At 44.2% G+C, this 25856-nt stretch overlaps 7 protein-coding genes across 7 annotated transcripts; 4 read left to right on the top strand and 3 right to left on the bottom strand.

The window, feature by feature from the left end:
• Positions 1-155: 155 nt before the first annotated feature.
• Positions 156-7170, top strand: Bcphy1. The gene is made up of 4 exons (XM_024696845.1): positions 156-1929; positions 1983-2702; positions 2786-3541; positions 3792-7170. The coding sequence occupies exons 1-4, from the start codon at positions 964-966 to the stop codon at positions 6237-6239; spliced, it is 4890 nt and encodes a 1629-aa protein (XP_024552658.1). The 5' UTR covers positions 156-963; the 3' UTR covers positions 6240-7170.
• A 177-nt stretch (positions 7171-7347) lies between these two features.
• Positions 7348-10327, bottom strand: BCIN_13g04680 (hypothetical protein). Its single transcript, XM_024696844.1, has 2 exons — positions 8063-10327; positions 7348-7927 (listed from the first exon to the last, which is right to left on the bottom strand). Exons 1-2 carry the CDS (start codon positions 10080-10082, stop codon positions 7740-7742), a joined length of 2208 nt encoding a protein of 735 aa, XP_024552657.1. The 5' UTR covers positions 10083-10327; the 3' UTR covers positions 7348-7739.
• A 159-nt stretch (positions 10328-10486) lies between these two features.
• BCIN_13g04670 (hypothetical protein) lies at positions 10487-12674 on the bottom strand. Its single transcript, XM_001548131.2, has 2 exons — positions 11737-12674; positions 10487-11684 (listed from the first exon to the last, which is right to left on the bottom strand). The coding sequence occupies exons 1-2, from the start codon at positions 12386-12388 to the stop codon at positions 10687-10689; spliced, it is 1650 nt and encodes a 549-aa protein (XP_001548181.1). The 5' UTR covers positions 12389-12674; the 3' UTR covers positions 10487-10686.
• A 167-nt stretch (positions 12675-12841) lies between these two features.
• On the top strand, positions 12842-14696 carry Bchym1. The gene is made up of 4 exons (XM_024696843.1): positions 12842-13240; positions 13300-13357; positions 13416-13897; positions 13946-14696. Exons 1-4 carry the CDS (start codon positions 13136-13138, stop codon positions 14432-14434), a joined length of 1134 nt encoding a protein of 377 aa, XP_024552656.1. The 5' UTR covers positions 12842-13135; the 3' UTR covers positions 14435-14696.
• A 180-nt stretch (positions 14697-14876) lies between these two features.
• On the top strand, positions 14877-17241 carry BCIN_13g04650 (hypothetical protein). The gene is made up of 4 exons (XM_001548133.2): positions 14877-15103; positions 15298-15563; positions 15613-16248; positions 16299-17241. The coding sequence occupies exons 1-4, from the start codon at positions 15025-15027 to the stop codon at positions 16824-16826; spliced, it is 1509 nt and encodes a 502-aa protein (XP_001548183.1). The 5' UTR covers positions 14877-15024; the 3' UTR covers positions 16827-17241.
• A 521-nt stretch (positions 17242-17762) lies between these two features.
• Positions 17763-19397, top strand: BCIN_13g04640 (hypothetical protein). The gene is made up of 2 exons (XM_001548134.2): positions 17763-18366; positions 18509-19397. Exons 1-2 carry the CDS (start codon positions 18099-18101, stop codon positions 19150-19152), a joined length of 912 nt encoding a protein of 303 aa, XP_001548184.1. The 5' UTR covers positions 17763-18098; the 3' UTR covers positions 19153-19397.
• Positions 19398-20121: 724 nt separating this feature from the next.
• BCIN_13g04630 (hypothetical protein) lies at positions 20122-24353 on the bottom strand. The gene is made up of 3 exons (XM_001548135.2): positions 23068-24353; positions 21781-22961; positions 20122-21732 (listed from the first exon to the last, which is right to left on the bottom strand). Exons 1-3 carry the CDS (start codon positions 24221-24223, stop codon positions 21361-21363), a joined length of 2709 nt encoding a protein of 902 aa, XP_001548185.1. The 5' UTR covers positions 24224-24353; the 3' UTR covers positions 20122-21360.
• Positions 24354-25856: the final 1503 nt, after the last annotated feature.

Raw genomic sequence — 25856 nt, 5'->3', positions numbered from 1 at the left:
GAGTCCCTGGGTCGTAGCACGTACCAAAGCACCTCCTCATTGGAGAACTCGGGGGAGGGAAGTTTTGAGATTTTATGGTGGAGAGTGGAGTTTGCCATATTATATAAGTCACACCCAGCCCGACCAATCAAAGTGCCCCGTTTTTGTTTTGTTTTGGTCCGTCTCAAAATCCCATAAAAAATCAAGTAAATCCGATCTTATCTAATATCCCAAAATCTCCCCAAACCCACATACATCCATTCAATCATGGATACCTACCTAGATGATCCCATTCCATTCGCCACTTCCGCTCTCGCCAACCACAATCAATCACTCTCGAACCACTGAGCCACTGAACCTCTGTACTGTAGATCAGTTCCTACGCGAATATTCGAATATTCCAAACCTTCACAACTTCTACAATTCGCCCTCATCGAAGAGAGAGAGAGAGAGAGAGACCTTTGGACCTTGGTATGAGGAAAGAGTGACAACCTTACCCATAAAAAACTGGCGAAGCAAATCAACTTCAGGATACCCTCATCCTTTCTCGGGCGTATCAAATTATCAGTGCAAATCCCTCGATCGTTCCTCAAGTCGCTCTCTATCGATGCCAACGTTATTTCCTATATCGAACACAAAGTACGTGTGTGATCTTTTGATTGTTCAACTTCGACAAGGACATTCCATTTCACTACTCTCATTCACTGCGCCTGGAAATTTTAGTTAGTGCTACTGGGACCGGAGAAGATTCGACGGCAACCATTCCTCATGGTTTAGGAAAAGTCTATATCTCACCAACGATTGTGCGAACATATTTCGATGCATTTACGAACTGAAGGGAGATAAATACATGAATGTGTAATAGGCTGTCTACGAACAAACACTTTCTTTAATACAATCAGCAGGATTAGACCACACGGGGATTGCAGATACGAATTGGTCACCCCAATAGGCGGACCTATAAAGGTCATCAAGCCCCTTGCAATGCTGCCGGATACTGAAGACATTGCCCAATTACCGAAGGATAACGAAGTAAAATCAATGGAAGCAGCTTCTCGGTCTTCATCTCGGACGCGAACTTCAACGGGTGGCTCTACACCTGTTCCTGTTTCCCCAATCACAAAACCGCGACTATGGCCATCCGACATCCCCAAGGGCTATACTGCCTCGTCTGCTCATGCAACATCTTCCTGGAGCGCTAGTTCGGACAAGCAGCTTGGTAGCCCATCATCTACTACTAACGACCGGGTTTTTCCAATACGAAGCGTCGTCAGTGTCGATCCGACTCAGACCCCATCTTCATTTTCAGCCAGGAATTCGGCCTCGGGTGAGATGAATGACTATTTCCCACGCCCCCCAAGTCTATCAAGCAGGGACGGAGGTGGGAGGGGTGTGAGATACTCGGATTCGGATGGAAAGACAACTCCTCGCCAAAGAGGTCAGACGGAATCTAGTGCTGACCCCAGAAGAGCAGATCGCAAGTCGTCTACCTCTACAAATCGTAGTGATTTCAGAGGCAGTCGCCTGCAACAGTTCCTCGACAATACGTCTGATAGATCTGCTAGCACACGCAATTCCAGCGCAAAACAATCATCGACTGGAAATGTGCCTGGAAACATGTCTGGAAACATGTCTGGAAATGTGTCTGTATCCGATGACGGTGGACTTGGAGGGTTGGTAACGGCCAGATTTAAGCACATCGTGACTGCAGAAGGGCATGCCATTATTACTGGTCGTGATGGAGAGGTTTTGCAGAAATGCGAGGATGAGCCAATTCACATTCCCGGAGCTATACAAGGCTTTGGCTTACTCATTGCATTATCAGAGCATGAAGATAATCAGCTTTTGGTTCGTCTTGTTAGTGAAAACTCCCAAAGGATGATAGGATATACGCCCCAGGAGCTTTTTCGACTGGATAGTTTTCTAGACATCTTGAGCGAGGATCAACAGGTGAGTAATTGTGAGAATCCCGATTTTCGAGCTCAGCTTGTTGACCGTACCAGGAAAATCTCCTTGATCATATTGATTTTATTCGCGATGAAGAGGCGGATCCTGCCTCAAATGGCCCAGAAGTTTTTACAATCTCTATTCGCCACCCAAGAACTCGTAGATCTAAAAAGCTTTGGGTAGCTATGCACATAAACCCTGTCAACCCAGAAATGATCATCTGCGAGTTTGAACTCGATGATGACCAAGTCTACCCTCTCGTTCCCGAACAGGAAATGACGCCCGAGCCCCCAGAGGATACACTCAATAGCAACCCAACGAAGGAGGAATTTGATGAGAGCACGGTCAATACAAGCAAACCCCTTCGAGTCTTGAGAAACGCTCGAAAGCGCAAAGGTGAAGCCGCTGCTATGGAGGTCTTCAATATTATGTCCCAGGTACAAGAGCAACTTGCCACTGCATCGACCTTGGCTGTTTTTCTGAAGACTCTTGTAGGCGTGGTTAAAGAGTTGACAGGGTTTCATCGTGTCATGGTATACCAGTTCGATGCTGCATACAACGGTCGAGTGGTTACTGAGCTTGTTGACCCTCGAGCAACCAAAGATCTCTACAAAGGACTGAATTTTCCGGCATCGGACATTCCTAAGCAAGCTAGAGAATTATATAAGGTCAATAAAGTTCGTCTTCTTTATGATAGGGATTTAGAAACTGCACGACTCGTCTGCCGCGGCGTCGAGGAGCTTGAAAATCCTCTTGATCTATCATATGCTTATCTTGTGAGTCCCAATACCATCAGCGTTTAAAAGTTACACATGGTCATACCACCACCCTTGTTTGAATATTCACTAACATCTGGTAGCGAGCCATGTCACCTATACACATCAAATATCTGGCAAACATGGCAGTTCGATCCTCAATGTCTATTTCGATCAATGCGTTCGGCGAGTTGTGGGGCTTGCTTGCTTGTCACACTTATGGCCCGAAAGGAATGCGAGTCTCTTTTCCTATTCGAAAGATGTGCCGACTGGTGGGTGATACTGCGTCAAGGAATATCGAAAGATTGTCATATGCTTCACGACTTCAAGCTCGCAAGCTCATCAATACAGTTCCAACACAAGCCAACCCTTCTGGTTACATAATAGCGTCCTCTGACGATCTTCTAAAGTTGTTTGATGCTGATTTTGGCCTCCTTTCGATAAAAGGAGAGACTAAGATATTGGGCAAGATCGATCAATCTCACGAGGCACTTGCTATGCTGGAGTATATGCGAATGCGTAAGATAAAAACAGTTGTCACCTCTCAGGACATCAAACAAGACTTTCCCGATCTTCGATATCCCCCAGGATTCAACGTCATTGCGGGCTTACTTTTAGTACCATTGAACTCAGAGGGCGATGACTTTATCGTCTTTTTCCGTGCTGGACAAATCAGAAATGTTAAATGGGCTGGCAATCCGTACGAAAAATTTATCAAAGAAGGCACTGAGGGCTATCTAGAGCCGAGGAAAAGTTTCAAGACGTGGAATGAGACTGTGATTGGAAAATGCCGTGAATGGACAGAGGAACAGGTGGAAACTGCTGCCGTGCTCTGTCTTGTTTATGGAAAATTCATCGAGGTAGGTTTTATTTCATCTGTACTGTGTACTCAACGTTCCAAATTGCAGTTCAATTGGATCTTTCGAATTTCGTAAAGATTTTGACTATTCCAACAAATTCCAATGATCTAGCCCATTTCAATATTTGAGGCTATTCTAATGCTTGAAATGGCGTTAACGTCAAGAATTACTTATTTTAAAACTACAATTCGAACTATTGGATAGAATTAGTTATATTACATAGTATTTGGTTCTTACTGACGCATATTAGGTCTGGCGTCAAAAAGAAGCTGCACTACAAAGCAGTCAACTGACACGACTGTTGCTGGCCAATTCGGCTCACGAAGTCAGAACCCCTTTAAACGCAATTATTAACTACCTGGAGATTGCGCTCGAGGGTGCATTGGACCAAGAAACAAGAGAGAACCTAGCTAAATCACACTCTGCCTCCAAGTCACTAATTTATGTCATCAACGACTTGCTAGACTTGACGAAAACTGAAGAAGGCATGGATCTGGTCAAGGATGAGATTTTCGATCTTCCTGCTGCTATAAGAGAGGCAACCGACTTGTTCAAGGGCGATGTGAAGCGAAAGGGCATTGAATATACTGTGGTCGAGCATCCTGGTGTTCCACAATTTGTGCATGGAGATCAAAGGCGTGTTAGGCAAGCAGTTGCTAACATCACGGCAAACGCTGTGCAACACACGTCAAGTGGTTTTGTTCGTATTGAAATCTGGTTGCAAGAAATTATCGATAATAGAGTCAATGTCGAAATCGTTGTTGAAGACAGTGGCGCTGGTATGTCGAATCAAAAACTTGATACGATTTTTCGAGACCTCGAACAAGTTGATGGCGACCCTTTGTTCGAAGATGAAAGCAATGAGAAAGCTCTCGTTGATGGTAATCGTACTATAGGTCTTGGTTTGGCAATGGTAGCTCGAATTGTTAGGAATATGGACGGTCAGCTACGTTTGAAGTCAGAGGTTGGAAAGGGATCGCGATTTGTCATTCAGTTACCCTTCTTCCTTCCTGAAGACGATTCACAAAATTCCGGGAATCAAGAGAAGGCTGCTTTCTTGAGTTCATCATCTGTATCACCACCGCTTGCGACGCCACCTCCTGCAGGTACCCCTGGCGAGGTGACCCTCGTCAAGTCATCGAGTCATCTCAGACAATCAGCTCCCGATTCATCTTCGCTTGCTCGCAAGCACAGTACAGAAGAGATTGCAAGTTTGCACAGCTTCAGAAGTAATAACAGTAGTAAAGCTAGCGGGAAAAGTGATGTGGATCGATTCATTGATGCTATCTCTGGTCCAGTTGGCAACACACAGGGAGAACCTTTGAAGCGTGTTAATAGCAGAGACCGACAAAGTCTAAATAGTATGCCTGAAACTGCACTTAGTTCGAGATCAGGTCAATCCGCAAAATTGAAACGCTCAGCCTCGTACACTACGCCTGATTGTCTCAAATTGGAAGAGTTACGAACTGTGGGAAGCGAGACTGTTGCTGGCAGTAAAACACCAGTGAGAGCTGTCAGGATGCCCAACGAATTCTCGGAAGGTACGAACGACAAAAGTACTCCTCCAGTTTCTGCGAAGGTGAAATTCAATCTTCATATCCCATCAACATCTTCACAAGGGGGAGCACACGAAGACGCGCCTCGTGAAATATCACCTAAAACAGAGTCAAACCCTTTAAACATAGATAATTTGAAGGTTTTGGTCGCCGAGGATGATCCTGTCAATAGTCGTATAATCAATAAGAGACTGGACAAAGGTGGCCATGACGTTTACCACACCATAAATGGGGAAGAGTGCGCAAGTGCATACGGAGACAACGTCAAGAAGTCCTCTGCAACGGCCTCATTGGCAGATAAACGTTTTGACGTAATACTCATGGATATGCAGATGCCGATAGTCGATGGACTTACTTCAACAAAAATGATCAGGTCATTCGAAAAGACTTATCTCGATCTATCGCCTCGAGCCAAGCTCAATGGAAGAGTACCTATTTTCGCCGTATCAGCTTCTCTTGTTGAGCGTGAACGGCAAACATATATCGATGCTGGTTTTGACGGCTGGGTATTGAAACCGATCGACTTCAAACGTTTGAACGTTTTACTCAAAGGCATTGTTGATAGTAAAGTTCGAGATTCGTGCCTGTACCAACCAGGACAATGGGAGCGCGGTGGTTGGTTTCATAAAATGCAACCGTCAGCATTGCAATCCTCCACGGCCCCCTCTAACAAATCGCCAGTACAGAACCCTCCTCAGAAAGGACCAGAACCTCTTCAACCTGATAAGGATTCACTTGACAGTGACACTGGCTCTACAACCCCGATGGGAGACAAAAAGCGGCCATTAATATACGACGAAAGGCTGAATGCTACGAACGAGGCTCTCAATGCTACGGCCGATGTTGATGTAGGACCTCATTATAATCTTCCGACTGCTGATGAAAGACCTGTGATGGATGTTAGCACTGAAAATGACACATCAGCCGTCGATAAATCTCTCGAAGATAATACCGGAGAGAACACTAAACCTGAAACTGCCAGTGACGCATCCGCTGGTGTGAATTCTGATCCCACTACCAAAAACGATCTTGAAGAGATTGATGTCTCAGGCGCTGCGGAACCATCGCCTGATTCCACAAAGGTTGAAGAATCAACTGCAGAAACCACGAATAATTCTGAAGTACCCGAGTCAACAGAATAATTGAATTGGTAAGGTGACCTGCATCATCGTTATCCAAATAATAATTTTCTACTATATTTTCTTTCCAGTTTTTCTTACAAAAATCCCTTCTTTCACGTCATGACTGGGACATGAGATTTTGGCGATTAGAGGTTTCACGCACATATACAGGGTGGCGCACAGCATACCCTTTGATTTCATAATGGGAGCGGGAGTTCTGTTTTGGAGTAATACCGTACTGTGTACGAGTTTTTTTGTTATTTTTGAGGGAAATGGGGGGAAGGGGGGGTTGGATGATACATTTCCGTTTATTTTATTATGTGGACATGCCGAAACGGATAAATACATACGGAATGTAAGATTTGGGGCTTCATGGATGAGGAAATGATGGAAATGGCTCTTTGGAAGGGAAGCATTGAACACTCTTTTCCCATCCTATAGAAGATCATGAATTGTGAAAAGGAGCGCGAACTCTCAAGGGACTTGGATGGTCCAGGTTTGGTTCATGCGCATTTCAAATTGCATGGCTTGCGGGTTGGTTGGTTGCAAAGAAGGAGAGAAATGCGATGTATGAATGATAGGGGCTGTGTATATTAGGTTTGGCTTCTTGAGTCAGGAGCAAGACATTCATGGGAGGGGTGTGTTGATTGGGGGGGATAAGACGAGCTGGAAGCTGAGATACATTCGTGAGATGAGAGTGAGCATGCGCAATGCAGCATAGCGTTGAAGCGTGATGGAATTGAATGATGTGCAAATTTTTCAGTAGGGGGAAAAGACAAGGAAAGGGTTGGAGGATGTATGATTCGTACTTGATATGATGTGTATTTAAGATTGATGCTGGTCAATGAGATGAGAGAGTAAAGAGTAGAAATGGGATGGGCCAATCGTGGAGGAGTGGAAGAAGAGAGTTAGATGAGGTTGCGCGCAAGCAAGACTCGGATGAAATGAATGAATGGGAAATGCACATCCGACAACAACATGAAATGAAATGAAAAATGCAAAATGCAAAATGCAAAATAAAACCACTGGTGTGCTTTTTGAAGTGGATGAATTGTAATGTGATGTGAAGTGATGTGATATGTGTGAGTATTTTATATAAGACAATGATTGTGGTGTGACATATGTGTAATGCGATATTATATGATTTACATATGTGATGATGTATAAATCTAGCTAGTTACCTACTTACTCTTCTAAATAATGAATTGAGTTAATGATGAAATGTGAGTGGATCTTGTATCGTTCTTGTGATTTCCCATTCTTCAAGACTGAAATTCATTCCAAGTAAGTGCTGAATTTCTTGATTTCTTTCTACTACAATAAATTAAGTGTGTATGTATATATATGTCTTTATATACCTATACCCCAGACCACCTATCTATACGCATCCCTATCCCCATATAATCAAAGTGAAAGTCTAATTCAAATTCAAACTCAAATCCTACGAACCCGACTTTAAATGAAGCCAATCAAACAATTCAAATGAACCCAATACATCACCCTCCTCATTCTATCCCCTCCTCACAAATGCGGCACTCCTGCGCTCGCCAACCCCAAATTAATAATACTCACCACGCCCTCTCCGAGAATCAATCCGCTGGCCAAGACGACAATGGGGGTTTCTTCTCGTTTGCGATAGGAGCGCCAGTAGAGGTTAATGAAGCCGCCTATTGCGCGGGCGAGCGTAAAGGCGGGGGTGTTGTACATGCCTTTTTCGTGGTGGTTAGTTGGTTGCTTATATTTGAGATGAGAGAGTAGGGAGGGGAAAAGATGAGATGGGGGTGGCGAGGATATAAGGGATGAAAGGAAAAAGAGGGGGATGAAAAGAAACAAAGTAAGCATACCAACAGCTACCGCGATCCCTCCGGGAACGTAATCATACCACCACGCCGCCTTTCCCTTCCCCCATATTCTCAACAATGTCGTCCCTGTGAATATAACCGCTGCTCCCATCGCCCACTGCGCAGCCATATTCGGTAATCCCTTTCCTGTTACCAATCTCGCCGTGAAAATCCACACATACCCCGTGGGAACCTGGAACAAATCCCCCGGAACTTGATACACATTTGTGTACAGTTTATAAATGAGCGCACTAACCACTGCACCCACTGCACTCCCAATAATTTGGCCCCAAAACTGTGCATTTGGGGCTGCGCCTAATAGATGGCCAGTCTTGAGATCTTGCATTAGATCACCTGCTTGAAGAGCGCCAGCTTCGGAGACGGCGCCGGCAACAAGATTTATAAGGATTGAGTTTTTATTGCTTTGGGGAATTATGAGGGCGAAAAACAATTGAGCTAATTTTGAGATTCCGGAGACGGGGTTGAGGTCTGTTTCTCCAAGGGCGCGGACGCCCATGATTGAGAGAACAAGGGCGACTGGGACCGAGATGATGGTTGCATAGAGGGGAATTAATCCTTCGAATACAATGCGGATGCTGAATATACAGAAGACGATGGAAAGGATGAGGCCTATCCAGACAGTGCGGGTATTGACGAGATGTTCTGAAGGGGCGTCAGGTTCTGGTAAATCTTTCAATTCTGGCTGAAGATTGTTGCTCGAAATCGACACTCCATTACTAGTAGTCGATAAAGATTGCTCTCTACGATTAGAAGATTCTTCTCCGTTTATAGGAGCATACCCTGTGTTCGATTGTGGTGTTCCAAATGAAAGAAGACCTAACCAATCCCGTCTCTTGATCTTTTGTTGAGCTTCAATAACATAATCTCCGCCATTATTGATCAGAGGGCTAAGAGCAATGTATCCAAGACTGATTACTGAATCCGCTAGCATTATAGCTAACGAAATCCAAACAATCCAGCCTTTGCTTCCTGTTTCCCAATCACTGACTGGCCCCGGAGCCCAACCCCTGTTTTTCGCGAGAGGAGAGAGTACTCCCCAGCCAACAATAGCTCCAAGAAGCATATGCGTGGTTGTCGCTGGACCCATAATGATTCCCTGTCCGACGTATGCGAGGGAAGGATTTAAAGTCCACAACCAATTTTGTGCAATTGCTGTTCCGAAGATTGGTAGTTTCCGCAATATTGGAAAGAAATAAGTTCCAAGTGTGTAAAGTCCTGATATCCCAAATGAAATCACTAATAACTTAACCTTTGATTTCCAGCTGCTACCTTCAGCCTTACTCACCTCCTCAACGTCCGCCACACTCTCATCTGTATAGTTTCTAGACCCTCTTTCATTCACACCATCAATCCCATCCAGGTCTTCGGAAGTCGAAATGGGCGGCCCACCTACAGTAGTCTCTTTCCCATGTAAAACGCCAATCATCAACGCAGTTGCTGTACCGGATGGAAACTTCAATTTCTCTTTGATAATAACTTGTCGTCTCAACGGGACCGCAAATACCACCCCGAAAAAGCACAATCCTAACGACCAGAGGATAAGTTTCCAAGTACTTAAGAAGATTGGCCCTTGTTCTTCCTTCTTCAACATATAATTTAGTGCCGGCATAACCCCCACGAATCCACAGCCCAATGGCATTGTCCCCATTGACCCAGCGACTGTCTGTACCAACACATTTTCCACCGGCGTAAATGGCAAATCAAGATGTTTTGACAGAGTTTTGAAGAACGCGAACCCGATCAGGGAAGCTGGCATGGCCATAGAAGAAACCCAACCTGTCTGCAGACCAAAATACATATTGGAAAAACATATTATCAATCCGACGCCCAGTCCAACGAGGATACCTCGCACTGTGAAATTCTGTCCTTCGTCCGCATGTGCAGCTATGAATCTTCGCTGTTCGCTTCGTCTACGACGGAGCGCATGACCATTGCCTTCAGATGTGCGAGTGGAGATTGATTGGTAGTCCGGAGACTGTGTTGTGCCTCTATCGGGCGCCATTGTTGTCGTGGAGTCGGTCAAGAAGCTTGATGAGCTGAATCAGTTAATAGAGAGAGATATATATATATATATACATGGAAGCGATACAGCTGCCGTCCGAATATCACACTAGCCGGGACGAATGAATGATATAGCCATCATCGGTCGGTTGGCCGTGAGTTCAAACAATGATTAGTAGAAAAGGTTCTGGTCGAAGCCTATCGCTGACCAATGCTGGGATACGCGATTGCAATGAGGTAGGGATCATATTTCGTCATGCAGGTTATCTCCCGAGCTTATCTCCAAGATATCTCCGAAAGAGAGTAAAGCTTGATTATTATAAATATCTCCAATTCGGATAGATAATGGACAATGGAAATGATTTGTCGACATACACAGACAATAGCATTTAACATGGAACATAGTGGTGGAGATCTACTTTATTTGAACTACGAGTATACTCAATACTTCCCACAAGTATGGAGTTTCTACTCCAGCGAGAGCTATTCTTGCAAGGTCAACTTCAGCGGAACTGAAAATGTGTATCCTACAACCAAGGGTTTCATGGTACTCGTGACTTTAGCAAATCATCCCACTTTATCATTTTTATCTACCAGCTAGACAATTATCTCATCTTCCATGTTTGAGATTTGGCAGCCTCCTCGCCATCGAATTTCCAGTCCACGCCGATAGTTAGAGCTCTCGAATAATCATCGGCAACTAGATACTCTAAGTCTCCACTGATCTGCTCGCCTGCCTTATGTCCCTCTGGTTGATATTTGGCAGTATCGATTAGCAATACACCTTGTTTCCAATGTGTCACCTTAGCTTTAGGACCTGTTGTAAATGCAACTCCCTTTTTCTCTTCCTTGGCCCATTCCTCAGCCTTTGCATTCTCGGGAACCTCGTCTTTTCGTGAGGGCATGAAGAAGCTGTCAAACCAAATCATGAAGCCATCCAACGTATCGACATCCTGAGTGAGCTTCGACTCCCATTTTCTCTTGAATGTAAGATCTTTGACTGTGGTTGTGTGCAGACTCAGTTGCAAGAATGGGAAGGGTTCGCCACAGATTGTACTGGCTGGCATATCGAGGACTTGTGTATCGTCGTGAATTCCGGCTTGCATTGCTTTCATATCAAATCCATAAACATCTCTCCAGAAATCGATGTGATCGGCGACGTAATCTGGATCAGCAACGGGAGCAACCCACATGTTCATGTGACTTGGAACCATTAATCCATCAGGCTTCAAGTACTTGTCTCGAGCCCAAATGACACTGTCAAGCATAGCTTCATACAGCAAGCAATAGCCCATCCATTCACTAACGATAATGTCGACGTGTTCAACAGGGAGATTGACTTCCTCAACTTTACCCTTGAGTAAAGTGATTTTATCGGCGAAGCCGTTGTTGAAGATGTTCTCACGGGCTTTCTCGATGATGTCCGAATTATCGACACCAATCACTCGAGCTGCACCAGCTTTGGCACAGAACATACTCAGAATACCTGTGCCACATCCTACATCCAAAACAGTCTTTCCGGCAAAAAGAGACTTGTTGTTGTAGATGAAGTCACGGTAGGCATCGGTACGAACAGTATCTTTCAGCATGGTCTCATGGATATCTGAAGTATGTCAGTCAGGCAGTATGGCATGGAAGGTGGGCAGATATCTGACCATTGTATGAATAAGAAGTAAAATATTGGCTATCATCATCTCGCTTCTCCTCCTTTTTGGCTTCAGAAGGTCCCGCGGACTTGTTCCAGCGTTCATCCAGGGTTTCATTGACAGTGTTTCTGTAATTCTCAAATTGAGATTGAATTTTTCTGAGCTCCTCTTCTAATTCAGATACACGAGTGACGAGGGGTCCGGATTCGACTTCCTTGCCATTTCCTGCGCCTTCATTTTCTTCGACGATATCAGGAAGATCATCCAGGCAAAAAAGAAAAGCGTCGTCCTCCAAAACTGGCTTGAGGTATTTCTCATCTTCCAAATCGGCCATGGAAATATTTGACGAAGGCTTCTCACCACTCTGAGTCTTAGATCTTAGATAATTGGTAAGTTTGATACTGCCATAGAAGTCTAGGCCCAACTTTTGCCTGACTTCCAGGAAATCAAAGCCGCATTTCTCCTTGCAATGTTGAATCATAGCATTCATATCGGTGAAAACTTCATCATCTAATAATGACACAAATTGGTTTTGTTCTTCCTCTTCTGGCTCAGCATCCTCCCATCCTTCATCGTCTTTCAAATCAAGGATATCAGATGCCTCAGAACTACCAAAATCTGATGGTGCATACTTCTCGACATCGGGAACCTGGGCAGACATTTTTCTAGGATTCAATATTGAGTTCTCACGTCTCTGACAGAAAACAATAATAAGGAAGATTCTGGCAAAGAGATATCAAAGGTAGATAATTTAATTGCTCAAGAACATTTGGACTTTTTTCATGTGGGATTGAGGATTTTTTTTCTTCATGAAGTCACTATCAGCACGTGTTTTTCCATGATAAGAGTTTGAGTGGCACTCAGGGATGCATCAGATAGATTGAAGAAGACAGACAGGTATCAGATTAACAATTGTTTTATATGCACCTCAACATGAATGTGCCATCGTTGTTCTCAGTAACAGACTGGTGAGTGAATGGAAGAAAGAGAAAAGTAGCGGCACAATATAAACACCGTCTCTCCAAAACCAAAGACTTCCACAGTGAACATCACAGTGAACATCCCATCGTTCACGTTGCTGGGGAAATAAACCAGGATGATGCGCTTAAACTTCGGAAAAACTCATCAATATCAATAGACACTGGTAAGGTCTAGGTTGAATGGAAAGTGGAAGGAAGGTCCTAGGATGAAATCATACTATGATTGCATAGATCCTTCAAATACGGCTCAACTACATATTAAAATGTCACGATATTGACAGATGATCTCATACATGTTCATGCCAATTTCACAAGTTATTCGGAAAATCCTTGTTGAATGCCAACACATCGGATTTTGATCGAGCCACCGTAAACACAAGAAGAGAAGTCGAAGATAGTCGCAAACAATTTGACCTCAAGTACACAATATGTCGTTTCTATTCGGGCGAAGGCCGCGTCCCAATACGGTGGATCTGTCGAAGCAGGCCAGGGACTTGATATTGAAGCTCGATGGCCCTGGAGGTGCTGTGAAGGTATACTTCTGGCGCATTGGAACCAGCAGTGAACGATGGATGAACTGACTATTCGACAGGCCGAAGAGCTGGCAAAAGCTCTATCTCAAATGAAGTTCATTCTACAAGGAACACAGGGTTTGTCAATTTGTCAATTTACGAGTTGTATTGCTGCAAATTACTGACTACCCCTCAGAGATAGAAAGCACCCCCGAGCAAGTACATCAGCTTGTAACTGGAATGATCCAGGAAGACCTACTTTACCTCCTCGCCGTTAATTTATATCGTCTTCCCTTCGAATCGAGAAAAGATGCCCAGGTTATATTCTCTTATGTCCTACGGTTCCGACCCGCAACAGCGTCACCGAAGAGCGAACCGATGGCGCTTAGTTATGTTATAAATAATAGACCGGAAGTACTGGTTGAATTATGCAATGGTTACGAACATAAAGAAAGTGCTACACCTGCTGGTACAGTTCTACGAGAGGTTCTAAAGAGTGATGCTGCAGCGGCAATCATCCTGTACAACGATATTAGGGAGGGAGATGTTAGCACAAAAGGCTTGACTGCCATACAACCCGAAATCAAACAGACTGGGGAGGGAGTTTTCTGGAAATTCTTCAATTGGATCGACCAAGGATCATTCGAGGTTGGAGCAGATGCTTTCACAACTTTTAGGGTAGGCAATGCATTCATTTTGGAAACAATAAAGCTAATGCAGGTACAGGAGCTGTTGACCAAGCACAAACAAATTGTAGCCCAATATTTGGCAACCAATTTCGATATGTTCTTCGACAAGTACAACAATATCTTAGTCCAATCAGCAAGTTATGTCACTAAAAGGCAGTCCATAAAACTTCTTGGTGAGATTCTTCTGGATCGAGCCAATTATGCTGTCATGACAGCATATGTTGACCGAGGAGAGCATTTAAAGATATGCATGAATCTTCTTCGGGATGAGAGGAAGATGGTACAGTATGAAGGATTCCATGTCTTTAAAGTCTTTGTGGCAAACCCACATAAATCCATGGCTGTGCAGAGAATACTTCTCAATAACCGGGAAAGGTTATTGAATTTCTTGAAACATTTCTTAGAAGATCGTACAGATGACGAGCAATTCATTGATGAGAGAGAGTTCTTGATCAAGCAGATAGAGAGAATGCCACCACAACCTGTTGAGCCGGCTCAAAAGCCTGCACTCCTAATGGGCCGTTAAATGGAGAAGGTGAAGGAAGAAGCTAGAGAGGAGTCGATAGACACTGATGAAACGAGACATATGGGCGGGCATTGATTGCTGGATACGACATGAGCATAATCGGAGTTGGGAGCATTAGGTTTTGAATGAATGAATGAATGAATGGATTGGCGGCAGTCATTGTACACAGCAAAGGCGTTTTTGCAATTGTGGTGCTATAAATTTCAAAGATAGATTTTAAAGTCTCAAATAACGAAAACAATTCAAATATGATTAATGTTCAAATCATATGTCTAGGTTTATGACAATTGAAGTTTGTCTGGGAGAAGGAAAAGGCTGAGATATGCATGTACTTGAGGTGAATTGTCATCGCTGACCTAAGCCAAATATAGACTAGTGGCCGTCGCGTTTGAACGCGAAAGGCTGAGAAGTAATTGTAACTGTTAACCAAGTCGACTTCCGTGAGTGTCCAACGCAACAAACCACAGTTTCTGCATCAACAGTTTCACCAAGAGACAATCTGAAAAGACGCAAAATCCAATTTTAGATTAACATCTGGCCCCAATCATTGACCTCTCCCCGAGCGCCAATTCACTCCTGTAGTCTTCAAGATGCAGGCGCAATACCGTTCCTATCAACAAGGGACACCTTCACGGGCGTCTCATGGTGGTGGTAATAGAAGAGGTATAGGTATGTATATGCTCAAAATAAATGTCGCACCAAGTTACCTTACATCATATGTTAATCTTCACTTCTAACGATTCCTGCTTTTCAAACAATTTACCTTTCTTCTTAATCAGCTATCTATCAAGCCAAACTTTGCTCTGCGTTTTTGAAAATAATACAATTCTATTATCTTGAACTGAGCTAATGCGCAATTGTAGCACCTGCGGCCGCGGCACAAACCAGGGAGCAAATGTCAGCCCAGCAATATCAACAGCAGCAGCAGCTTATCCTCAAGCAAAAGGAAGCGGCGAAAAAGAGAGCAAGCGAACCAACGGATAAAAACATTCCAGATGGAGTAGAGGATGTGATTATTGGGGATGGTGTGCAGAGATATAGAGAGCTGAGAGACATCGAAAGAAGATTAGATGCGACGATGACTAGGAAGAGACTGGACATCCGGGAAAGTGTGGATAGGAATGTTAAGGTTTGTTATCAAGAGTATGGACAGTCCGGACAGGGCTGATTATTTACAGAGATATCGAACGTTAAGACTTTGGATCAGTAATACTGTGGAGGATCAACCTTGGCAATCGGATAATACACTGGATGTCGATGCTTTTGATTTTAGCACAAACATGGACTCTTCGTTTCGGGTTAAGATCGAGGGAAGATTATTGGATGATGATGAAGAGGAAAGTGATGACAGTGACGACGAGGATGAGGAAGCGGAAGCGGGAGCCGATTCGATGGATGTGGATAAGAAGAAGAAAACGAGACCTCCAGGACGACTTTATAAATTTTCACATTTTTTCAAATCTATGACAGTCGACTTTGATCGAAATCAACGAACCAAAGACGGAGCAGATCAAAGCGTGGAGTGGAAGAAACCAAGCGTTGCGCCAAATGCCAATGGCCTTCCGGCAGCTGCAGACTTTGACCAATTAGAATTCAAGAGGTCAGGCGATGAGAATTGCAATATTGTCATCAACTTGGTCCGCGATGAAACGCCCGAGAGATTTCAATTAAGTCCTGTTCTCGCAGCTATCCTGGATACAAATGTTGGTACTCGTGAAGAAGTCACAATGGGAATCTGGAGTTATATCAAAGCCATGGGACTTGCGGATGATGATGAAAAGAGAACCTTTGAGCTTGACGAGAGACTCAGACCAGTATGTTGATTACTAGATTTTTAACGATTATCCACACTAACACTATACAGCTTTTTCCAGGTCGAGAAAAAGGATATTGGCCCCAACTTGGTGATGCCATTATATCCCATACTACAATTCTCCAGCCAGTTCGTCTCCATTACACCATCCGTGTAGACAAAGAGTTTCACGAAAACCCTCAACCAACCATCTATGACGTCCAAGTCACAGTTGAAGACCCTCTGAAAGCTGCCCTCGAAGCTGCCACCAGAAACCCCGCTTACGCTGCCAATCTTCTTGAACTTGCAACGTTAGATAAACAGCTGGCGGTCATGGTACAAGCAATTGCTAATTCCAAATCAAAACACTCTTTCTTTGATTCTCTTTCGAAAAATCCTACAGAATTTATCAGAAAATGGATCAGTTCGCAAAAGAGAGATTTGGAAATCATTGCCGGTGATGGAATGAGAGGAGGTGGAGAGGATGCTACAAGCGATGAATGGAGAAAGGGGGGTGCAGATGGTGTTTGGGGAAGTACTAACGTTAAGGAACTTGCCGCTTTGATGATTAGTACTGGGAAGGTCAGGACTACAGTTTAGAATCTTGCAGCAGGTTCTCTGGAGGGAGATAGATTAGTAAGGTGTGGGATTGAGATTAAAGATCTGTTTTCATTCATGATATCAAGATTATTTGGAGGGAGTTAGGAATTGATTCAATGGAATGGATGGAATGATCTTCTGTCATGTGTAATAATTATTGTATGGATTAAATAGGGGATTCCTAGAAATAGGCGATGAGACGCGAGATGAGATTAAAACGAAGAATGAGTATTACCAAAATGACACTTTCAAGACAATGACTTAGCATCTGATACCTGGTACCTGGGTGCTTGAAGGAGACACGGAGATGTTCGGCGATAAGATAACATTGGGTTAATTGAATTGATATTTCCTAGCTTCAATTTGTTGTTGGCACGAATAAATGCTGATCAAAATAAACGATCCTCTAGGCACATCTAGCGAGGTAGTGTCTATATACGGACTGCTTCTTTCTGTACATAGCTTAGTTCTCGTCCTTGAGACAGGAGACAATATTGACTTGTGTAGTAGATGCTACGTCATCTGTAATTCAGTCGTACCAAAAACGAGAAATCAAAGACAACTATCGAGATAGACAGTATGCACTTAACGTAGTTTATGGTATTAAGGAAATGTACTAAATTTCAGTCCGGTATTTATTCACACCGAGTAATTACCTGGGTAAATAGCTACCCCCGCTACGGTGTAAACTTGACAACTCCAGAATCCATTAAGCCCTTCTGAATTTAAGCTTATCTCCTATGTCCTACTTCCAGCTGCAGAGAATCTGCACACTTCACGGGAGTCGTCTAATCATATCGTATGTCTGAAGATTATTCCATAATAGGAAAGATGTGCTCTGCATTCGTTCGAGTTTGTACGGCGATACGTCACGATGCAGACGAGCTGAGCTCAATTAACCCCTCATTTTCCGAAGCGTCTTAGAAAGTAACAACAGATCCTTCCCTCCCTCCTTCCCCTCTTTCTTCCTTCTATAAAACTTCTTCAATCATACAAATGAAGACACCCTTCCCTCTCCAAACTCTCCTCCAAACCTCCAGATCTAGATTCTATTCCTCACAAACCCATCGCTCAATATCACGTCTGCAAGTGACTCTTCACAATATCAACGTTTCTCCTTCATCTTCCATCTCCCACTCGGGTCTTCTACCACCCCAACCGCGTATCACGGGATCCAACACCTTTTCTCATTCTTCATATCCCCATTCCCCATTCACGAAATCGTTCCATACAACCGCAATACGTTGTAACAAGGATACAAAAATAGCAAGCATGTCTTCATCGGTCTCTTCCTTGGCTCCAGGCAATACAGCATTAATCACGGGCGGCGCCTCGGGAATCGGATTTAGTTTTGCGGAAAAATGTGTAAAGGCGGGTTTGAATGTTATTTTGGTTGATAATAATGGGGATAATCTTGGGGCTGCACAGATGTATTTGAGTCAGTTGAATGGAGAGGGACAGGTGGTGGGATTGAATGTTGACGTTGGGGTTGAGGAGGAGTGGGAGAGTATTAAGGATGTTGTGGAGGGAGATTTTGATGGTATGTTTTTCCTTTTGTTTTTGTTTTGGATTCTGGAGGATGAATTTATATATGCGGATCCATATATTCATAGAATCGAAGAACAGAGCAGAGGTCAAAAAAAGAAAGAAAGATATGAAAAAAATCAACTAACCTTTCCCAGGCACCCTCCACATCCTCTTCCTCAACGCCGGATTTTCCGCCCGCGGCTCCTTCGCCACCCCCTCTTCCTCCTCATACTTTAGCAAAATCCTCTCAGTAAACCTCTTCGGCGTCATAAACGGCATCAACACGCTGCTCCCCTCCATAACATCCCACACCAACCCCTCCTCCATCATCATCACCGGGTCCAAACAAGGCATCACCAACCCCCCCGGAAACCCCGCCTACAACGCCTCTAAAGCCGCTGTCAAAACGCTCGCCGAACACCTCTCTTTCGATTTGCGCGAGAAGAAAAACATCGGTGTGCATCTCCTCGTGCCGGGGTGGACATACACCGGATTAACGGGGAGCGGTTCGCCTTTTATTGTGAACGCGAATGAGCAGGATGGGAAGGTAGAGAAGGCGGGGTTGGAGAAGAAACCCAAGGGAGCGTGGTCGGCGGATCAGGTGACGGGGTATTTGCAGGAGAAGATGGGAGAGGGGAAATTTTATATTGTTTGTCCGGATGGGGATGTGAGTGAGGAGATGGATCGTAAGAGGATGGCGTGGGGAGCGGGGGATATAGTGCAGGGGAGATTACCGCTGAGTAGGTGGAGAGAGGAGTATAAGAGCGAATTTGAGGAGTTTATTAAGAAGGATTTGTGAGGGCTGTGTGGTTGTGGTTAGTAGAGGGGGAGAATGAGCGGTTTCTATACAATCAAAATTGAATGGTTAGCTATTGTTATTGGTTATTGATATCAAGGTGACGTGATGCGATTTGATATATTATTATCCATGAGGTATCTCAACGAGATGAGGTGAGACTGAGTCTCAAAGTCTTCACATCACATATCCTACAACATATCCAGAAGAAGAAGAAGAAGAAAAGTCCATCCGTATCTATTACAACAGTCCTAAGTACCAACTAAAAAGAACTATCCTTATCACATCTCATATCCATTCATGTCACATCTTATATCCATCCGTGCCGTCCGTATTTCATACCTGCGTACAAAAAATAAAGTATCACACTTATTTACTTACTTACATATATACATATATACATATATCCCTCCTCAGATCCTCACATATCAATATCAATATTACTAACATTCATATCCAACTACCCAACTACCCAACTATCCAACAACCCAACTATCCAACAACTCTCTATATACCTACACAATAATTTATTTTAGACAACCAACTAGAAGATAACAAATAACAAATAACAAATCCAAATCCAACAGACCTCACAAAGATATTTATTAAATTTTCCGATTCATTTATTATTTATAATTCAACTATTGATTTATTTATATCCCCCCCCTTCCCACCCATCTAACCAATCCTTTTTAATCCCCCCCCCCCTCTTCTCCCCCTTTTTACCCCGTTCCCTACCCTCTGTTCCCTCCCTCCCTCCCTCCCTCCCTCCCTTCCCCCCCCATCAAAAAGAGAGAAATAGATAATCAACCAACCACGTACGTACGTACGTACGTACATACATATATATATATATACATACATATATACATACATACATACATACTAAATAGAAGGAAGGCAGGAAGAAGGGAAGCAAAGGAAACGAAGCATAGAAATCTAATATACACACCACAATCCAATCCAATATTTTGATAACCTCTCCTCTCCTCTCCTCTCCTCTTATCTTTTTATATATTAACCTCTCTTTTCATCTATTATTTCACAACTCCTCATATAATCTACACTCTACACTCTCACGGTTCGTTTTTTCTCTCTCTCAAAATCTTATATCTGCATTTATGTGCAGATACATTTGCATTTGCATTTGCATTTATCTTCTCCATGATGTTACTCCATCCTAAACCAACCCCATACTACTCCATTCCATTCCATTCCAATCTACCATCCTATCTTGGCTTTCCTCTTTCCTCTCTTCTTCCTCACTCCTAAACCCTCCATCCATTCATCCCCCTCTACCCCCCTCCACACCTCTCTAAAACTTAATCAACACATCAAACATCTTGCCATCCCATCCCACCTCTCTCCTAAATCCCAATACGAAAATCCTTTAAAACGCGATCGATTCCCAATCCCGCATTTCGAATTTTCAAATCCCAAGAGTACCAAAAAGAAATCACTACTGCCCATCTGTCCATATCCATAGTATTTCAGCAAGCTAAGTAGGTAGCGAATATAATTATTATAAAAAAAAAACCTCTCTCCAGCCCATCTTTCATGATTTTCAAACACGAGCTGGCATTTGTAACAAAAGAAAAAAAAAAGTAGGAAGAAATACTTCGAAATCAAAGATCCGCCGTGTAGAAAATAGCTGAGATAGAAAAACGCTCAATAAGGAAGGAAGAGAGCGTAGTCTCCAAAATACCCGGAGCCTTAACTCACATTTGCTTCACAGACGCAAATATACGAAGACCATTGGGTTGTTCTCTGTCTCGACAGATCGTAGCGAAGAAGTGAGTGATGGATGCACGGCGAGTTTGAAGGCGAAATTTGAAGGAGCTATGTAGCAGCTGAGAGTTGTGGCTACGAAGAAAAGTGAAAGTAACAGAAATTCATGTCAAGTCGTTATAAATTGCTTCCTGCTCCATGAAACCGAGAAAGAAAGGGCTATCAGATGCTGCACTTCAGATGCACCAACCAAGTTAAAAAAAATCCCGAGACCTTGCGCCACGCTAGCAAATGCCGATCGATAAATGGACAATGATTGGAAAATACATCATTTGATGTGTGACAAATGGGATAAATTTATGGACTCGTGTTTTTCTACAAGTGCCGTGCCGCGGAAGTCTCGGAACCCAGGTCCAAACGCATTCCCACCCTAAATGACTTGAAAACTCGACGAATCTTGTTCTTGAGCCGCACAGACAACCATTAGAAGGGCGTTGAAAGTCCGTTCTTAGATTGCCGTTTGCTGAAACGATGTGACTTCTTTCTAGCGTCGCCTAAGGATTCATCTCCTCCAAGGCTAGCTTGACTTTTGGTTAAATGATTTCGACCTGACCGATCACTGGGGCCGTAACTATCTTGATAGATGCTTGGTCCATGAATAGTGCTAGTAGGACTCGTGGCGGCGGACGACATATCAAATCCAGCGTCACTGTTATAGGAGCCAACCATATTTTGTGATAAAGCCATGTCTTTGGCTTTCTCGATGGCTTCAATCCATTCCTGTGCTGATGTTTTCGAAGGATCATTGGCAGTTGTTGAAGTCTTGGTATCTTCAAACGTATAATGTGTCCCGCGCTTTTTATGATTAGTTCTGAGTAGGTTATTGGGCTTAGAACAACTTACTGTGTCCACGCACCACACAGATTGGCCCTTGGAATCAGATTGCGTTCTCCATGAGCAATCGGAAGCTAGCAAGGAAATTTCTGTTTTGGTTTTCTTCTCATCGCCTCCCGCAGCAGCAAGAATAATCCTCGCACTAGATGTAACCATCACAAGCCTTGCTCTCTTCTTGGTCGTTGAACCCCCGAAAAATCTAGCGAACCCTCCTTTCTTTTCAGGGACTTCTTCACCATTCCTCGAGTTGGGACTATGTGGTAACGGCGACGATAGAACCATTAAATTCCCCAATTTCAAAATACGCTCATTGTTCCGTGTCAACACGGGCGACCATTCGATATCCAACTGGGTTGGTGGAGGAAGTTCAGTGATTATCCTGGGTTGTGGCCTTGAGTTGCCGTTTGATGGAGTAGGTTGTGGTGGTGCTCGTGATGTTGGCGGTGTGGTTGAAAATGTATTATTGAGCATGATCAATTGAGGTTCTTGTGCCGGCGGAACGTAAGGCTTTAACCTGGGGGCTTTAACCTTCCACAGTTCGCGACTGAATCTCACCCCATCGAAAAATTCGTGGTTTTTGATGTGCTCGATCGATAATCTTCTTTGTGGGTCAAGAACAAGGAGTCTTTCGACAAGATCTCTAGCAGCAGGGGGGAATCCTGGGGGAAACTCATACTCCAAACTGACAATCTTCTGAAAGGTCAAGTATTCATTCGCAGCTTTGAATGGAGGTCGTCCAGCCAGGAGTTGGTATATAATACACCCATACGCCCATAAATCACTAGCTTTGCAAGCATTTTTATCCGTCAACAATTCAGGGCTAACGTACTCGGCTGTCCCAACAAAAGAACTTGCTCTTGTCGATTCATCTTCGCTATTGCTAGTTATGTCATATGGCTTCGATGTTGAGGTAGGAGCGGGGAGTAGTTTAGCAGTTCCAAAGTCCGTGATCTTAATGTGCATTTTATCATCCAATAGAACGTTTTCTGGTTTCAGATCTCGGTGTATCACGCCCTTCTGGTGCATACAGTCTATCGCCTCAAGAAGTTGAGCGCCGTAGAATCTTGTACACTCCACATCAAATGATCCAGTCTTTTTCAAAACTCCCAACAGTTCTCCGCCGCTAGCGTACTCAAGAACATAGTATAAACATGCGCTATCTTGGAAGGTGAAGAATAATCGAATGATGCCTATGTGGAATGTCAGAATAAAATGGCGCAGTCATGGCATGTGTGGATAACGAGAAAAAGATACTTGGATAGCGATCTTTTACAAGTCTGCCGGTGTCTTGCTTACCTGGGTGGTCTGATAACCGGTTCAAAGTGTCTTTCTCTATGTTCACATATTTTATCTTCTTCTCCTTGATTATATGCTTCTTGTCCAAAATCTTCACGGCATGATCTATTAGTGTCTGACGGTCGGTTGCGAATAACACAGTGCTGTATGAGCCCTCTCCTAACGTTCGCCCAAAAATGAAGTCTTGCACTCCCTTCCTTACTTGCTTCAAGTGCACCTTTCCATCCGCATCAACCTCCTCACGAACACCGACTGCGGCACCTCTAACTTTCCACTCTTCAGCGGTGACCACGTTTCCCTCGGTGTCGTAATGTGTATTAGCAGCAGCCATGGAATGTGCCGGATTATCGTAACCTCCGCCCACTCCTCTCGATGTTCGCCTTGGTGGCACAGGCCCGTTGCCCGGTGGCATGTTAAGGCTGTTATTGTAAGATCGTTCTCTATGACTCGCTTCCCTCGAGGGTACTCCTGCCTGCATTGCTGTGGCTGCCGACCTTGAATCGCTCCTTGACGGTATTCCCCCGTGTCCTGAAGAATGCGAAGATTCGCTTCTTACCCTGTATGATCCGTGGTCTCTGTTTGGAATTGCGTTTGGAGGGGGTTGCGCTGCGTAGACACCTGAGATTGGACGATTGGCTCCGGGAGGAGGATATGCTCGATTTCCGTTCTGCATTGGGTGTGGTTGATATGGGGGAAATGCTTGTTGTTGTTGGGATTGATGATTCATGGGCATTGATTGTCGGTAGGGCTTCGCTGCAACGGTTCTTGGCAGAGGCTCTTGTTGCGCCTGCACTTTTGTAGATTCACCACCACTCGACGCCGAGCGTGAACTCGGGCGTTTCGGATCTGAAGTTTGTGGAAAATCGGGGGTGGACGTAGAGTTTGAAGAAGGGTCGGTAGGTGAGCCACGTCGGAGGATATTAAAGATGGAATGTCGTTTTGATTGCGTTTGGGAGTCTGGGGTTTTCCGCGCGTCCTTGGATTCCGAAGAGGTCGAATCCGCGGCTTGGTGTGGCATAAATGTAGAATCGTAATTTGTCTGTTCGTGATTGCGATCATTTGATGTTTCTAGAGTTGATGTACCCGACGATGCATCATCAGGATTGGCTATCCGCAAACCACCTAAGGATTGGGATAGGGATAAATCGTTCTCCATAGTGGCCCTATTTCGTCGTTGTGAGGAGTTTACCAAACGGTAGCGTGGTAAAATGGCCGTCAAGCAGCGAAATTGATCCTAGACTATATCATCCCAATGCTAATCTTATCAAGGTCGGACCTGGCTGTTCTAGCGGATGGTATGAGTAGGTTGAAATGGCAAATGGCAGATGGAAAATGGAAAATGGAAAGAGAGGCAGGACGTGAGAGGAGTTGAGCGAGCGAAATAAGAAATAGAAATGCAACAGGCAATGTAATTCAATTCCCCACGCAGAAAGGAATAATTAACGAATGAATCGAATGTGAGTGAGTCCTGGGTAGTCCTGATCTTTTTTTTTTTCTTCCCTGGAATCTGGAAGTGAATGGATATGTATCCGTACGACAGACAAGTCAAAATGCTGCTTGATCTGCGTACGCTATTGTGGCTTTGGTGTAGGTATGTACCGTGTCCGGGTATGTAGGTCTGGTTTTCAAATTCTTGGTGTTTTATTTTACTGGGGTGGTCCAAAGATAGAAATCATAACGGAGAAATAAGAGTAGCGAGCGTACGAGTGAGTGCTGAGGAAACAATAGTCGTTATAATCCCAATAACAGGAAGAAATATGATGTGATGTACAGAGACAGAGACAGAGACAGACAGACAGACAGACAGACATACGACGTACATGCGATATGGAACTCACTCACGCTTTGGAGACGGCTGAGATTCGGAAAATTAGAATGATTGATTGGTTATATTACATCCAATCTTCATCCAAATGGGGACTTGAGATGTGAATATTGAAGACTAATATTTAATTACAAACGAAATGAAGTGGTCGAAAGATCTTCCGGTGTTCCATTGATTCCAAATGACTGCTGCTGCTGTAGCGAGCGAGTAGGTGAGAGCGGAAAGTGGAACGAAGGACGAAGGACGAAGGTCGAAGGTCGAAGGTCGAAGTTAGATATGCCAAAGGGCGTCGAGTTCGAGGGAAAGACGTCGACAGAGCAGAGAGGCCCGCCGTGTGGACACATGGACAGATGGATATGTGTGGATGGAGGGAGAGGCTGAGGGGAATGGATCATCATTAGGGAAAAAGCTATATTTGGCCGGCTCCCTTGTTCTTTTGTCTTGATAGATGGAGACTTTAGACTTTAGGAGGTGCCAGGTGGTAATTGCATAGTGCAGTATATCTTGTGTGTGTGGCTTATGAAGAGACTAGGGATGGATGTATGCATCAATCAAATCAGAGACATCACAGTAGGGTTCCCTTCCTCGAGAGATGGGTGTGACTTGTGACTCTGCGGTATTGATAGAACGTATATGACTAGGTATCTGATATCCAGTGCTGGTGTGCCGCCGACATGCACATACGAGTGAGTATACGCCCATCAATTGCCTCCGTCCAAAGCCATTCCGCGCATAAAAGGGACCGCCAGTGAGTTGCCGGCGCCATGTGCATTGAATGAATGATGAATGCCGCCTTAAGCCACCCGAGGTTGAATACCCAGGCACAGGCACAGGCACAGGCACAGGCACAGGCACAGAACCACTTCTTCCATACCATTGATTGTCACTAGCTAGGGACGAGTAATTACCACCAGACCAGTGTGCCGGCACAGCAATGCACTTACGAAAGAACATGCTTTCTTTG

The sequence above is a fragment of the Botrytis cinerea genome, chromosome 13 (genome assembly GCF_000143535.2).
Source record: "Botrytis cinerea B05.10 chromosome 13, complete sequence".
Lineage (NCBI taxonomy): Eukaryota > Fungi > Ascomycota > Leotiomycetes > Helotiales > Sclerotiniaceae > Botrytis > Botrytis cinerea.
The sequence above is the reverse complement of the archived record's forward strand: the minus strand, read 5'-3'. Positions and strand labels throughout refer to the sequence as shown.

What these genes read in the sequence shown, in the direction of transcription:
- BCIN_13g04650 (XM_001548133.2), top strand. Translation starts at nt 15,025, where the DNA reads ATGCAGGCGCAATACCGTTCCTATCAACAAGGGACACCTTCACGGGCG. An exon ending in TGGTAATAGAAGAGGTATAG is followed by an intron (nt 15,104 to 15,297) that starts GTATGTATATGC and finishes GCGCAATTGTAG; the next exon opens with CACCTGCGGCCGCGGCACAA. An exon ending in GTGTGGATAGGAATGTTAAG is followed by an intron (nt 15,564 to 15,612) that starts GTTTGTTATCAA and finishes GATTATTTACAG; the next exon opens with AGATATCGAACGTTAAGACT.
- BCIN_13g04640 (XM_001548134.2), top strand. Translation starts at nt 18,099, where the DNA reads ATGTCTTCATCGGTCTCTTCCTTGGCTCCAGGCAATACAGCATTAATC. An exon ending in TGTGGAGGGAGATTTTGATG is followed by an intron (nt 18,367 to 18,508) that starts GTATGTTTTTCC and finishes AACCTTTCCCAG; the next exon opens with GCACCCTCCACATCCTCTTC.
- BCIN_13g04630 (XM_001548135.2), bottom strand. Translation starts at nt 24,223, where the DNA reads ATGGAGAACGATTTATCCCTATCCCAATCCTTAGGTGGTTTGCGGATA. An exon ending in CCGGTTATCAGACCACCCAG is followed by an intron (nt 22,962 to 23,067) that starts GTAAGCAAGACA and finishes CATTCCACATAG; the next exon opens with GCATCATTCGATTATTCTTC. An exon ending in CTGTGTGGTGCGTGGACACA is followed by an intron (nt 21,733 to 21,780) that starts GTAAGTTGTTCT and finishes AATCATAAAAAG; the next exon opens with CGCGGGACACATTATACGTT.
- Bcphy1 (XM_024696845.1), top strand. Translation starts at nt 964, where the DNA reads ATGCTGCCGGATACTGAAGACATTGCCCAATTACCGAAGGATAACGAA. An exon ending in TCTTGAGCGAGGATCAACAG is followed by an intron (nt 1,930 to 1,982) that starts GTGAGTAATTGT and finishes TGACCGTACCAG; the next exon opens with GAAAATCTCCTTGATCATAT. An exon ending in TTTATGGAAAATTCATCGAG is followed by an intron (nt 3,542 to 3,791) that starts GTAGGTTTTATT and finishes GACGCATATTAG; the next exon opens with GTCTGGCGTCAAAAAGAAGC.
- BCIN_13g04670 (XM_001548131.2), bottom strand. Translation starts at nt 12,388, where the DNA reads ATGTCTGCCCAGGTTCCCGATGTCGAGAAGTATGCACCATCAGATTTT. An exon ending in TACTTCTTATTCATACAATG is followed by an intron (nt 11,685 to 11,736) that starts GTCAGATATCTG and finishes GACATACTTCAG; the next exon opens with ATATCCATGAGACCATGCTG.
- BCIN_13g04680 (XM_024696844.1), bottom strand. Translation starts at nt 10,082, where the DNA reads ATGGCGCCCGATAGAGGCACAACACAGTCTCCGGACTACCAATCAATC. An exon ending in AGGGATCGCGGTAGCTGTTG is followed by an intron (nt 7,928 to 8,062) that starts GTATGCTTACTT and finishes ACCACGAAAAAG; the next exon opens with GCATGTACAACACCCCCGCC.
- Bchym1 (XM_024696843.1), top strand. Translation starts at nt 13,136, where the DNA reads ATGTCGTTTCTATTCGGGCGAAGGCCGCGTCCCAATACGGTGGATCTG. An exon ending in GCCCTGGAGGTGCTGTGAAG is followed by an intron (nt 13,241 to 13,299) that starts GTATACTTCTGG and finishes ACTATTCGACAG; the next exon opens with GCCGAAGAGCTGGCAAAAGC. An exon ending in CATTCTACAAGGAACACAGG is followed by an intron (nt 13,358 to 13,415) that starts GTTTGTCAATTT and finishes ACTACCCCTCAG; the next exon opens with AGATAGAAAGCACCCCCGAG.